A 12,141-nucleotide genomic window follows, 5' to 3' on the forward strand; every position below is an offset into this window, starting at 1 on the left:
GCCGATAAGCGGAGTGGATGGAGATAAAATCCGAGCAGGAGATATGCTTTGCTGAGCATCAAGGCTACGCACCAGCAAGGAGCCAAAGCACGCTGTGGCCCGCAGCGGGTGGTGTGGATCCACGGGCTCCAGCTGTGCTGCGGGGAGGACATGGAGCAGGGGAGTCACCAAACCAACAGCCAGGGCTTTGGTGACGGATGGGCCTGTCGGCAGCACAAGACAGAGGCCGTGCTACTCCCTTGGCTGTGACAACACTGTGACTGGGCAGCAACTTTGGGGCCTATCCCCAGCCCTGAATGTCTCCTCCCCAGCACGTTCTGTGTGTCTGGGAGCCACAAACCACCTCATCCATCCCTCCTGAGTGATATGGTCCCTAAAATGTCACCCGTCTGCTCCTTCTCCCTGACCCCCGAGACCCTGGAGGCTGCCAGGAGCCGGCTCTACCCAGTGCCTGTGCGGCTGCTGCAGCACAGCCTTCCCAAATCCACCCTCGCGCCACCATCCGGGACCCGCCGGGCTGCACCACGGCCCATGCGCTGGCCCTGACCGTGGCCACGCGCCCGCTGCAGGAGCTGGGCCACAGCCTTGGCCAGGGCCAGCGCAGAGGAAAGTGCCCAAGGCCGGCAGGGACGTATTTACCCCCGAAAGCACCTTGCTGCAAAAATAGCAAGTGGCCGGTGTGAGGCCGGGGCTTCCCGGGGGAACAATGCCTGGCAGGAGGAAGCCCCGTCCCGCCTCGCGCGGCGCTGAGCCGCGAGCTGCTGCGTGCCGGCCCGGCAGGGACCTTGAACCTGCCACAGATTTATTTTCTCTGACATTGGCATCGCGTCGAAACATCTGGCATGTGGCTGATAATTGCTGGGGATCAGGGCGGAAGCCGCTCCGGGCCTGGTGCTTCTTCCAGAGCACTGTTTTCATTAGTTTTTCTCCTCTCTTCAGCTGCAAAGCAAGGAAAAAACAAGCAGGGCTGTGCAGCCCGTTCTCCTGCTCCTCTCCCTGCGGCACCAGGGGCTCTCTGCTCCCCCCACTCGGGGTGGGTGCACTGCAGGGCACGTCACTGCCACGCCACGTCAGGGCTGCGCTGATCGAGGGAGGGGACGAGCCTTTCGCTGACCCCTGAGCCCAGGACTGTGGGCCCTGCTGTGCTGCCCGGGTTGCCAGCAGCCACCTGGCCAGAGCAGAGCCATGGCACAGCCCTCGCTGTGCTGGTGTGGGGCTCGAGGCCAGGGCAGACACTCCTTCTTGGGACTGTCGTCACTGGGATGAAGCAGAGAGTGGACACTGCACAAACGTGGGAAGATGCTGTGGTGATGGATGGCTGGAATGCAGGGCCAGCAGTGGGGGCAGATCCCTGCCCTGGTGGGATGGGGGGGTCTCTTACGCAGCCTCCCATCCCAGCATTGCCATTCCCATGTTTCATGGGGTGGCTGGGACCCAAACCCTGCAGCTGGCACAGTGCTCATGGGTGGGACCGTGCCCAGTGAAGGAACTTGGGGAATCAGATGTGGCAAACACAGACAGAGCTTGGCTGCCTAGGCCCAGGGGCACTGCCTTTCTGCCAGTGCTGTTCTGGCACGAGCAGAGCTGCTGGCCACAGGCACAAGTGAGCCCTGGGGAGCCAGGAGTGGGGCCCTGAGTGTGGAGGAGCCTCCTCCCACCCTCCCCTGCAGAGGAGACCTCCCCTGGCCAAGGAGGCCGGGCTGTGTCCCAGTCCTGGATGGGTGAAGTGGGCTCACGTTTCTCCCAGAAGTGTCCTGCCCCATGCCCTTGGTGCCCTCCCTCCCGCTCTGGGCCGTAAATCAGGGTGGCCGTGGGTGCTGGTGAACTCCTTGCCGCCCACCAGTGCCCCCCGCTCCCCTCAGGGTCTCCCTCCCGGGCCGTGTTATCTGCTGCGAGGGTCCCACTAATCTCCACTGTCACTTTCTAATGCTGGTTTATGGGCAGCGTTCTGTAGCTTAATTATGATGTTTTTCAGCGTGGTCACGTGGCCACAGAAGCCAATAAGGCACCAAAGTGGGTCCATCCCATCTGAGCCTGGCCCCCATGGGGAGGAGATTGGCCGGTGTCCTGCTCGGGGCGGCGTGTGCACAGCCAGAGCCCCGACACCTTCCAGCGGACACAGGTCCCATAAATCCCCCAGCCTGCTGTGGACAGGGCAGCGGTGCCCACACCCCGTGGAGGCTCCTCGGGTCGCAGCTCCTGGGCGGTGGCTGAGAGAGGCTCTCCCGCCCGCCGGCCCCACACGCAGCAGCCGTGCAGCCGCCTCGCGGTGAGTACGACCCCGTGGGGGGATCCACGGTCACCCATCCCACCCTTCTCCCAGCCGCTGCCGCCATTCCCCGGCACGGTGGCGGCCAAGGCCGGGGCTGGGGACACGATAGGGCTTGGCGCGGAAACCAGAGCTGAGTTTGGGCCTTCGCTTCCCTCCCCTTCCCCGCCAGCGGGCGTGGGGATGGCGGCTCTGCAGCCCGTGGGCAGCAGGGCGAGGCCTCACCGTCGCCTTGGCCCCTCGACCACCCTGCTGCCCAGAAATGACAGAGCTGGCTGCTGAGGAGGAGCGCAGCCAGCGGTGCTGGGGGTCTCCGGCCACTCAAGGATTGGGTGTTGCCCATGGGAGCGCAGGCAGCCCCCACACCCTGGAGCAGGCGTGGGAGGCGTCCAGGACCCCTCGACCCTTGATGCCGGCTGAGCCCACGTCCCTCCCCAGCCCACGCTGGTAGGGATCAGAGCCTTTGCCTCCCAGTTGCTTTTGTTCCTCGCAGCGTTTGCTCGGTTCTTCTCCCAGCCCACAGCCCCTCCTGGGTTTCTCTTCCCAGATGGCAGGCCCAGCTCCACGGCTGCCCAGCAGCTTCCCTGGGAGCTCGTGGCGAATGAGGGGGCCATGGCCAAGGGGCTCTGCTGGTGGTGGGAGTGCTCCTTCCCGGCCGTATGGCGGCTGACCCGAACCGTGGGCTGCTCTGCTCCTATTCTTAGCCCAGGCTCCATTCCTGAGGGCTCTGGCCCGATGCTGCACCGGGCCCGTTTCCTGTTTGCCGCTCTCCCTGCCAGTGCTGCTTCCTACTCGCCGCACCCGCGGGCGGCAGCTGATGTGTGGGGCAAGCGGGTGGGGTGAGCCAGGCAGGATGAGAGGAGTGGGATGAGTCCTGCAGGACAAGCTGTGCGAGATCAGCCGTGTGGGGCCATCAGCCATGGCTCCCCTTCGCAGGGCACTGCCGGTGGCACAGCCCTCGTTCGTCCAGAGCTCCAGACACCCACAGCCCAGTGCCCTCCTGTGCCACTGCCCTAGGGCTGTGCCGGCAGCAGCCTCCTGTGGGACAGGCTCTGCTCCAGTGCCTCGAGCTCCCCACAGCCAAGTGCCTGGGTCGTGGCATGTGGCCTGGGAGCATCCTGACAAACAGGACGTGCCCATAGCCGGGTGCTGCTGTGCCGGTCTGCAGCCGTCATGGAACATTTTGTTACAAATCCCTGAGCGTTGAATTGATCCCTGCTGTCTGACTGGCAGACCAGGACACTGTTAGCAGTGGGTGCTCCAGGTGGGGTGGCTGGTGCTTGGTCTGAACTGTCACCTCCTTAGTGGTGGCCCCAGAGGAGGTGTCAGGAGCCGCTGCACATCCTGGTCCTCCCCACGCGGCCCTCCCTGGGCTGGCAGGGCCAGCTGGTGTGGGGTAACGGGGAGTTCTGGCAAAGCCAGAGGTCCGGGGATGTGCACCGAGCAGAGCAGGCTCGTGCTCAGACACAGTTAATTGTGTTCCAGCCCCGGGACTCCTGGTTCCCAGTGGATCGTGCCACTCTCAGGACGGATACCCAGGGAGGTTGGGAGGCTCGTTGTTCCCCACAGATGATGCAGGGGAGCAAAAGGGGTCTCTCGCCTCCTCCTGCAGAGCGGTACCCCCTGCCCGTCCCCGAGGGAGTCCCTGGGGGGATCCCCGGTGCTGCCGAGGCCTGGCCGAGCTGCTCCCCAGCCCAGCCGCCGAGTCCCCGGTCCCCGGGCCTGCGGGTCCCTCCGCCCCCGCCCCGTCCCCGCCGCATCGAGCCGCCCGCTCTCCCAGAGGAGGTTCCCCAGCCCCGGGGGGCTGGCCGTGAGCCCGCACCAACATGGAGATGCTCTTCCAGGCGCTATAAAGAGCTCCGGCTCCCGCACCTGCCGCTCGGTCTCTGCCGCGCCCGCTCCTGCTCCGCACCCAGTGCCGGGGCTGGGGCCGCCGCCCGTCCCCTTCCCCGTCCCGTGCCGTCCCGCTGACCGCGGCTCGTCCCGCAGCAGGGCCGCTGGAGGGGATGGACTATTCCTATGATGAGGACCTGGACGAGCTCTGTCCGGTCTGCGGGGACAAGGTCTCCGGGTACCACTACGGGCTGCTCACCTGCGAGAGCTGCAAGGTAGGATCGGCTGGGGCGTGCGGGGTCGGGGCTGCGGGGCCGGGGCTGTGCGGGGCCGGGGAAACGTGGCTGGGGCTGTGCGGAGCTGGAGCTGTGCGGGGCCGAGAATGCGGGACCAGGGAAGCAGGGCCGGGGCTGTGCGGGACCGGCGCCTTGCGGTGCCGGGGCTGTGCGGGAAGAGCTGCACGGAGGAAAGGGGGCCGGGGCTCTGTAGGGAGCGGGGAGGGGGCTCTGCAGGGGCCGGGGCAGCGGGACCGGCCGCGGGGCCGCTCTCGCCCGTTTTCGTTAGCGGCGGATTCGCTCCCCGGGACGGGAGCGCGGCCGCGACGGGAGCCCCGACAGCGGCGGGGACGGCGGGACCCTCCGTCGGAGGCGGGTGGAGGGGACGGGGCGCTGGTGCCAGGATGCCGGTGCCGGTGTCCCCCGCAACGCCGCCGTCCGCCGCCGCAGGGCTTCTTCAAGCGCACGGTGCAGAACAACAAGCACTACACCTGCACCGAGAGCCAGAGCTGCAAGATCGACAAGACCCAGCGCAAGCGCTGCCCCTACTGCCGCTTCCAGAAGTGCCTCACCGTGGGGATGCGCCTGGAAGGTATGGACGGGCGGGCACGGCGGGGCCGGGAGCTGTGCGGGGACTGTGCGGGGACTGCGCGGGGACTGTGAGGGGCTGTGAGGGGCTGTGAGGGGCTGTGAGGGGCTGTGCGGTTCCCGGGACTGATCGCGCTGTCCCCGCTGCCTCCACCTCCCCGGACTGGTCATTCCCTTCGCCGCTTCGATTCCGTTTTTCCTTCCAAAGTTAAGAAAATATTCATTTTTTCGAGTAGCCTCCTGTTTTTCCTTGTTTCGTTTTGTTTCGTTTTGTTTTTTTTTTTTCCCTGGGGTTTTGGCTGCCACGGCTTCAACTTTCCAGGATTTTTTTTTGCTGGCAGAAAGGTTGGGAAATAGCAAATAAATTATTGTTTTCCTTAAGCACATAATTCCAGAAGCCGAGACTTAAGGAAAACGTTAAAAATGATGGGGTTCGCAATAAAACTGCCGCAGACTCACCACGAATTGTATTTTTCCTCTCGATGACATTTAATATAACGGATTTCTGACCCTCGAGGGGGCAATTCCATCCCCACAGCCGCCTCCTCTCTCCTGTCGGCGCAGTCGATCCCGGCATCAGAGTCGGGCCCCGACAGCCACGAGTCGCGTGTTGTGATTTCTGCAACATTCCCCAAATATATTTGGGGGACAGGTCTTTCGCACGGGATGGCAGAACAAAAGCAGAGGCAGAAGGGCCCCCCCCCACCCCAGAGTCAGCCGCCCCCCAACCTCTTCGCCCCTGAAATCGTTTGTGTTTTGCAGCGGGGGGAACTGGGCTCAGTCCCTCTCCGGCGGGGCTCAGTCCCTCTCCGGTCGGGCTCAGTCCCTCCAGGCCGGGCTCAGTCCCTCCTGGCCGGGCTCAGTCCCTCTCCTGGCCGGGCTCAGTCCCTCCAGGCCGGGCTCGGTGCCTCCTGGCCCGGCTCGCCGCGCGGGGCACAGCGCGGTTTATCGAAAGTCCTCCGTGTTCTCTCTCCGGGAGCAGGATGGGAGCCTGCGAGCAGCCGAGCAGGAGTAAGACACAACATCGAGCTGCAAAATCAGCCCCTGCTAACTCCCGGCGTGGGCTGGCTTCCAAAACAGATCCCAGTTTCACTCTCCTCCCTGGGCTGGAGTTACTGGTGACCTAAAGCACGCTGTGCATGCTCTGGCAGCTTTGATCGAGGGGAATTTGAGCGTTGAGCAGGGACTGGGGGCCCTGGGACAGTGGGCAGGGGCAGCTCTCGGGGTGCCCGAAGGAGACAGGCATGGCTTTTTATCCCTTTCCAGTACTTTTTGTCTTGCTCACTGTGGAGGTCCTTTGGCCCCGAGGCTGTGCCAAACAACCTTTTCTTGTTTATTTTCTTGCTGTTGGCCCCTTAGCTGAGCCGGGCTGCCAAGGGGATCACCCAGCGGAGGGTGATATTCCTATGGAGCCATCTCTTTTGTGGTAAAAAACAGAGATCACTTCTCCTCAGCTCCCAGTATTTTTGGGCAAGGCATCTGAGGTGATGCTTTGGAGGTGAGTCTCCAGCTCCACAGGACAAGAGCAAACTCGAGGTGCTCGATTTTGGGGGCAGTGTTGACACAGGTATCCCTCAAAGTGCCTGAAGGGAGGCTGTAGGGAAGCCCAGCGCAGGAGCAGCACAGCCCTGGCCCAAGTCTGCCACAGCCCTGGCCAGTCCCCTGGCACTACCCTGCGCACCCCCATGCCCCTGCCTGGGCAAGGGGAGGCAGAGCCTGGCCAGCAGCCTGCCCCAACCCAGGTCTGCACGGGGGCAAGGGCAGGAGAGGCAGTGGGAGCGGGAAGTGGGGGCTGAAGACCCCTCCTGCTGCCATGTGGGTGTGTGGCTTGGGGGTCACCTGGAGAGGGTTTTTGGAGGGGGGTTGCTGTGGGTGAAGACTCTTCCTGGGCTGGCTCCACTCAGGCCCCTTGCTCTGGAGGTCGGGGCACATCATTTCCTTCATAGCTGCCAGCTGGGACACTGCAAATGGCAAGTTGTTCCTGATCCCTAGTGTGGCACAAATGGCAGGAAAAGCAGAGCAGGAGGGAATTAAAAGGCCCCTTCTCCCTTTGTGTTCTTGCTGTGAGAGGGCAGGAGGTGTATGTGGTTGCCTGCAGAGGGTTTGTGAGACTGGACTGACAAACTTGCTGTTTGGGGGGTTCAGGCAGCACCAGGGGGGTCTCTGCCTGTGCAGCCTTGCCCAGGGCCATGGGAGTCCCTGTGGGATGCAAACCCTGGGCGTTGCTGGGCCTGACCTCAAGCAGTGGTGGGTACACATCACTTCGAGTGGGTGTGAGGTTTGGGCTTTCGGTGTGCTCTGGCTCTGGGATGTGTGGCTGGGGCTGCCAGGCCTGTCCATGCCAGCTCGAGCTGCCAGCTGTGCCTGCCCACAGGAGACCCTAGCTTGGATATGCACAGTGCTGATTGTGGCACCTCCCTTGTACCCCTCAGTCTGGCACTGTCCTGGGGCAGCTCTCTGCTGCCCAGAGGATGTGGGGAGGCTCTCAGGGGCAGGGGCCACAGCACCCCTCGCTTCAGAGGCTGCCGCTGGCTGCCCACTCCCAGCGAGATGCTGTTTTCATGAATAAAGAATGAGGGAGGAAGCCAGGGCGGCTCTCCTGGGAGCACATTCCTGCTCATCCTGGAAATGCTGCTGCTCCCGACCACACTGCCGCCTTTCCAGCCTGCCTGGGGAGCACTGGGGAGGTGCTCTGGCTCTCCGGGGGGGCTGGCTGCGCGCCCCAGGATAAGCAGGCGAAAGAGAGGCAGAGGTAACAGAGGACACACAAAGCAAGCCCCACTGGCTGTCAGTAGGAACACGAACTAGCAGAGGGTTTTTTGCCTTTGGTGCTCAGCCTGCAAGCTGCTCTCACTGGCTCACTCCTCTGTCCCTCTGCGCTGCCGTCCAGCTCCCAGCTCCCAACTCCTGGCTCCCAGTTCCCAGCTCCCAGTTCCCAGCTCCCAACTCCCAGTTCCCAGCTCCCAGTTCCCGGTTCCCAGTTCCCAGCTCCCAGCTCCTGGCTTCCAGCGATCTGAGGCTCTTCCAAGGGGTATGTCAGGGCAGCAGTCCCTGGGAGCACAGCAAGGCAGTGCAGAGGGACGGGCTCCTGCTGCAGAGAAGCACCTGCTCCCTTGCTTATTGACATGTTCTTGGGTTCCTTTTGGTGCTAAATGGGAAGGTCTGCTTTGCTGCAGCTGGGACACTGTGATGATGGGCTGTTGGAGTGACTGTGCCAGGAGGATGCTCCAGCAGAACCCCTTGGCAAGGCTGTACCTGCAGGTCTGGCAGCCTCCTGCCCGAGGTTGGGGTGAAGTGCAACCCACTGGGCCCTGCTGTCCGTGCTGCTCGAGAAAGAGGGAGATTTGCAGAAACGCAGCACATGCAGCTGGAATGCAGGGAACCAGAGTCCTGAGGGGGCTGTGGGGTCCCAGGCTCTGCAGAAACAAGGAACTCCTGGGGCTGGTTAAAATGTTAAAATGAAAGTGGATGTCATGCCCCCTCATCTACTCAGGCTTCAAGGGCTGTCCTCTCAATCCATGGGGGATGGAAGCTGCTTTATCCCTCAGCTTGTTTTATAGTTAAAGCCAAATGTCTCCTCCTTTCCTGCAATTTCTAGAGGCTCTGAGAGTGACATTGGCTGGGCTGAGTGGCACAACCTGCTGTCCACTTTATGGGAAGGTCTTCCTGGTGCCCCAAAAACCCTTTTTACCATCAAGCCGTGTGTCTCCCCACCCCCCCTTTTCCTCTGTGCTGTGTGGAAGCCCTGATCTTCCTCTGTGAGGGTTCTCTGCAGCCTCTGCCCTCTCTCTGTCCCCAGCTGTCCGTGCAGACCGGATGCGGGGAGGGAGGAACAAGTTTGGCCCCATGTACAAGCGGGACCGTGCCTTAAAGCAGCAGAAGAAAGCTCTGATCCGCGCCAACGGCTTCAAGCTGGAGACGGTGCCTCAGATCATGTCCCCGGTGCAGAGCGACTACAGCCTGTCCTCCACCATCCACAGCATCCACGCCATGTCCAAGACCCTGCCGCCCAACCCCGCCGCCCTGACGCCCGTCGACTACGAGCGCAGCCCCTACGGGACCCCCTCCCTGGGAATGACTGTGCCCGGCCACGCGCCGCTCCCCGGATACCACTACCCCTCCTTCCCCAACCGCACCATCAAGTCCGAGTACCCCGACCACTACACAAACGTGCACGAGTCTGTGCCCGCCTACGTGTACCCAGAGACCTACCCCAGCAGCTCTCCCCCCGACATCCCCGAGGTCATCCTGAAGCTGCTGCAGCTGGAGCCCGACGAGGCCCAGGTGAAGGCACGGATACTGGCCTGCCTGCAGCAAGAGCAGGGCAAGGGCCGGCACGAGAAGCTCAGCACCTTCGGCCTCATGTGCAAGATGGCTGACCAGACCCTCTTCTCCATCGTGGAGTGGGCACGGAGCTGCATCTTCTTCAAGGAGCTGGAGGTAGGAGCCCGGCAGCGGGGAGGGATGCTGCTCTGGGCGGGCGATGGGAGGCTGCCATGCCGTGAGGAAGGGGTGCTGCTGTGGGCAGGGCTGAGGTGGAGGTGCTGTGAGGGCAGGGCAGCACTCGTGGGCACAAGCCTGGTGCTGTCACAGCAGATCTGCTGGCACATCCCTGTCCCGCTCCCAGCTCCCTGCACTGGGGGGCTGGAGGCACGGGGGCCCAGCTGCGGTGCCGGAGAGATTCCCACTGCCATGTGGGGCTAATGATTTCAGATTCATCAAGGCAGGGGCAGGTGTGGAGGCAATCGCCGGCAGAGTGACTGCGGTGTCAAGCTCAAGATATAATTGAAAAATGTAACGTTGAGGAATTATAGTTGAGACAATTCTCTCCTCCGCCTTTAGGAGGAAAATCGATGTGGTCAGGTGGGTTCTATTAGCGCCAGGCAGCCGGGGCAGGGCTGGCTGGGGTGGGGGACAGCACCAGGCCCACTCCAGAACCGTGTCTGCTGCCAGCAGCCCACGAGTGTGGCCGGCTGGGGGACATGCAGCTGTGCCCCATCCCACCGGGACATCCCCCTAGCAAATGCCCCTGAACATTTACTGGGCCCAGCTGAGCAGGGCTGGGGCAGCCCCTGCCATCCTGCACACCTTGCCAGGCTTTCAGACATTTTCCATTCATGCTCTGCACTGACCTCAGTTCCCAAACCGGTGCAAAAACGGGAAAGAAAATTTGTGTCATGGCCAAAATCCAGAGAGTCCCATCCCGGGGCATCTGAGAGACATGGGTGCCTTCCAGTGCTTTCAGAGTGAGGCTGAGCGACCTGGCTGGCCAAAATCACCTTCTTCCCCTGGGCTATGGGGATGGTACTGTGGGACAGGACCAGGCTCTTCCCTGTGCCATGGTGCCATGGGCACCATGGGGCTGAGCGTGGCCAAGCCTCGCAGCTCAAAATAGCCCCCAGCTGCCAGAACAGTGTCAGGAAACGGCATTGTGGGGGTGGGTCAGGCTTGTTTCAATCATATCAGTGTCCAGCCTGGATTTTGGGAACAGGGTGGTTGTTGTTTTCCAGGAGATATTGTAAACAGTGTAAATTCAGTTCCCGGCTGTATTGCTGTGTAGCCTTGTAACTCCATTGTTAGCCTGATTGTGCCACCAAAATAGGCTGTTTCTATGTGAATCCTTGTTGGTGGGTGCTCCTCCTGCCATGGGGCTCTGGGGAGGATGCAGTGCCAGAGATCTCACCTGGGCAGAGGCAGCTGTGTCCTTCCAGAAGCAGGTCATGTCCCCTGCCATGCCCAGGACATGGGGTTCAGTGCTCAGGGATAGGAGCTCCGCTGGGATCCACGTCCATCTCTGCCATCTCAGGGGCTTGTGCCCTTTGCCTTCATCCACATGGTGACTGTAGAGTGCATTCCCAGCATTTTGCAGGGCCAGGGACTTCAGGACACCTCACCCCCCTCTGGCTCCAGCGGGGGAACGCGGTGTCGCCGTCCTTGGCTCCCTCCCCTGCGCTGACTCTGAGGCACAGCGGGGCAGGTCCAAGCCCCAGCACAGAGCGGAGGTGCCCAGGTGCCCCAGGATGGTGCTGGGGCTGCCCCCTGCCCCCCCAGCATGGTGCAAACTCCCCAGTGCAGGGCGATGGCTTCTCCCTGGCCATGGTGAGAGCAGCTGGTGGGAAGGAGCAGGTTTGAGATCTTGAATCCTCATTCCTGCTGCTGCCCAGCACACAAGCAGATGGCTGCTGGGGCGGTAAATGAACTCCAGCTAGCGCAGGGTGTATTGGCTGTCCCTAAAGCCAGCACTGGGGGACACGGCAACCTTCGAGATCGATGGCCACTGGTGCAGGCAGTCCCTGTTGGGTGCTCAGGGCTCCAGGAGCAGGGATGCCAGCAGCCCTCTCCATCCCCTAGGAAGGTCTGTCTGAAAGTGAGGGTGCCCAGCCCCATCAGGGATGGGCTGTTGGCCCAGGCCAGTGTGGGGATCGAGGCTGGAAGGGCACTGTGCTGGGATATTGCTGCAGGGCACCGTGCAGGGCTCACATCACACACAGAGGGGGTGCAGACAGGTGAGAAGGGGCGTGCAGGCAGATGACCCCCTCACGCCAACCCTGCCTGAGCCCTCCTAGCTGTCTGCAGATAGCTGGCTTCTCCCCAGAGCCTCAGAGGGGGCCTGGAGAGGAAGGAGAAAACCTTCAGGGACATGGGGACCTGCTGGCTCACTTCTGGCAAGGATGAGCCTTTGGTCCCTGCCCAGGGAGAAGGAGAGCAGGTTTCCCTGGAGTTGACCAGTCTTGTTCCCACTCTCATTCCTGGCCCAGCAGTCTGGTGAGGGGTAGACCGGGTGCTTTGCCCTCTCCTCCTGAGGGGGTGGCTGGGCTGGGAGACGCTGGGGAGCCGTGCCCAGGGGAGGAGGGGGGCCATGGGCTAATGGCCTCTTGACATCGGCTCACACGCCACGTCCGCCCGCAGGCGCGGGGCAGTCAGATTGAAAACAGATTTAACTTCCCAGATATATCGTTTCATTTAAGGGCCAGTAATTCTGTCAGTCTGCCACTGACAAACGAGGGTCCCCATGCCAATCCGCCGGGAGACTGATGTCGCGGCGCTCATCTCGTGTCACCAGCGGGAGAATTACGGACTGCGCTGGCCTTCGGAGGCAAGACTAATAACGCCGTGCGGCAGAGGGGGATTTGGGGGCCCGCTTGTTTATCGAGGGCCGGCCAGGCAGCCGCGGCG

The 12,141-nt window shown here is 62.5% G+C and overlaps 1 protein-coding gene across 2 annotated transcripts in view; it reads left to right on the forward strand.

Moving 5' to 3' along the window:
• Window positions 1-2,033: 2,033 nt before the first annotated feature.
• Window positions 2,034-12,141, forward strand: part of NR5A1 (nuclear receptor subfamily 5 group A member 1) — a 25,707-nt gene continuing 15,599 nt past the window's right edge. Inside the window, exons 1-4 of one of the 2 annotated variants that reach the window (XM_027893012.1) lie at window positions 2,034-2,269; window positions 4,262-4,377; window positions 4,828-4,969; window positions 8,765-9,405. In XM_027893012.1, the coding sequence (XP_027748813.1) occupies window positions 4,276-4,377; window positions 4,828-4,969; window positions 8,765-9,405 (885 nt within the window). In that variant the 5' untranslated portion in view covers window positions 2,034-2,269; window positions 4,262-4,275. Of the gene's footprint in view, window positions 2,270-4,258; window positions 4,378-4,827; window positions 4,970-8,764; window positions 9,406-12,141 lie in introns of both variants that reach the window. The other variant, XM_027893015.1, reaches the window with a different exon arrangement.

This window comes from Empidonax traillii, unplaced genomic scaffold, assembly GCF_003031625.1.
Source record: "Empidonax traillii isolate 1590-97213 ecotype Southwest subspecies unplaced genomic scaffold, ASM303162v1 scaffold375:size1330703, whole genome shotgun sequence".
Taxonomy (NCBI): domain Eukaryota; kingdom Metazoa; phylum Chordata; class Aves; order Passeriformes; family Tyrannidae; genus Empidonax; species Empidonax traillii.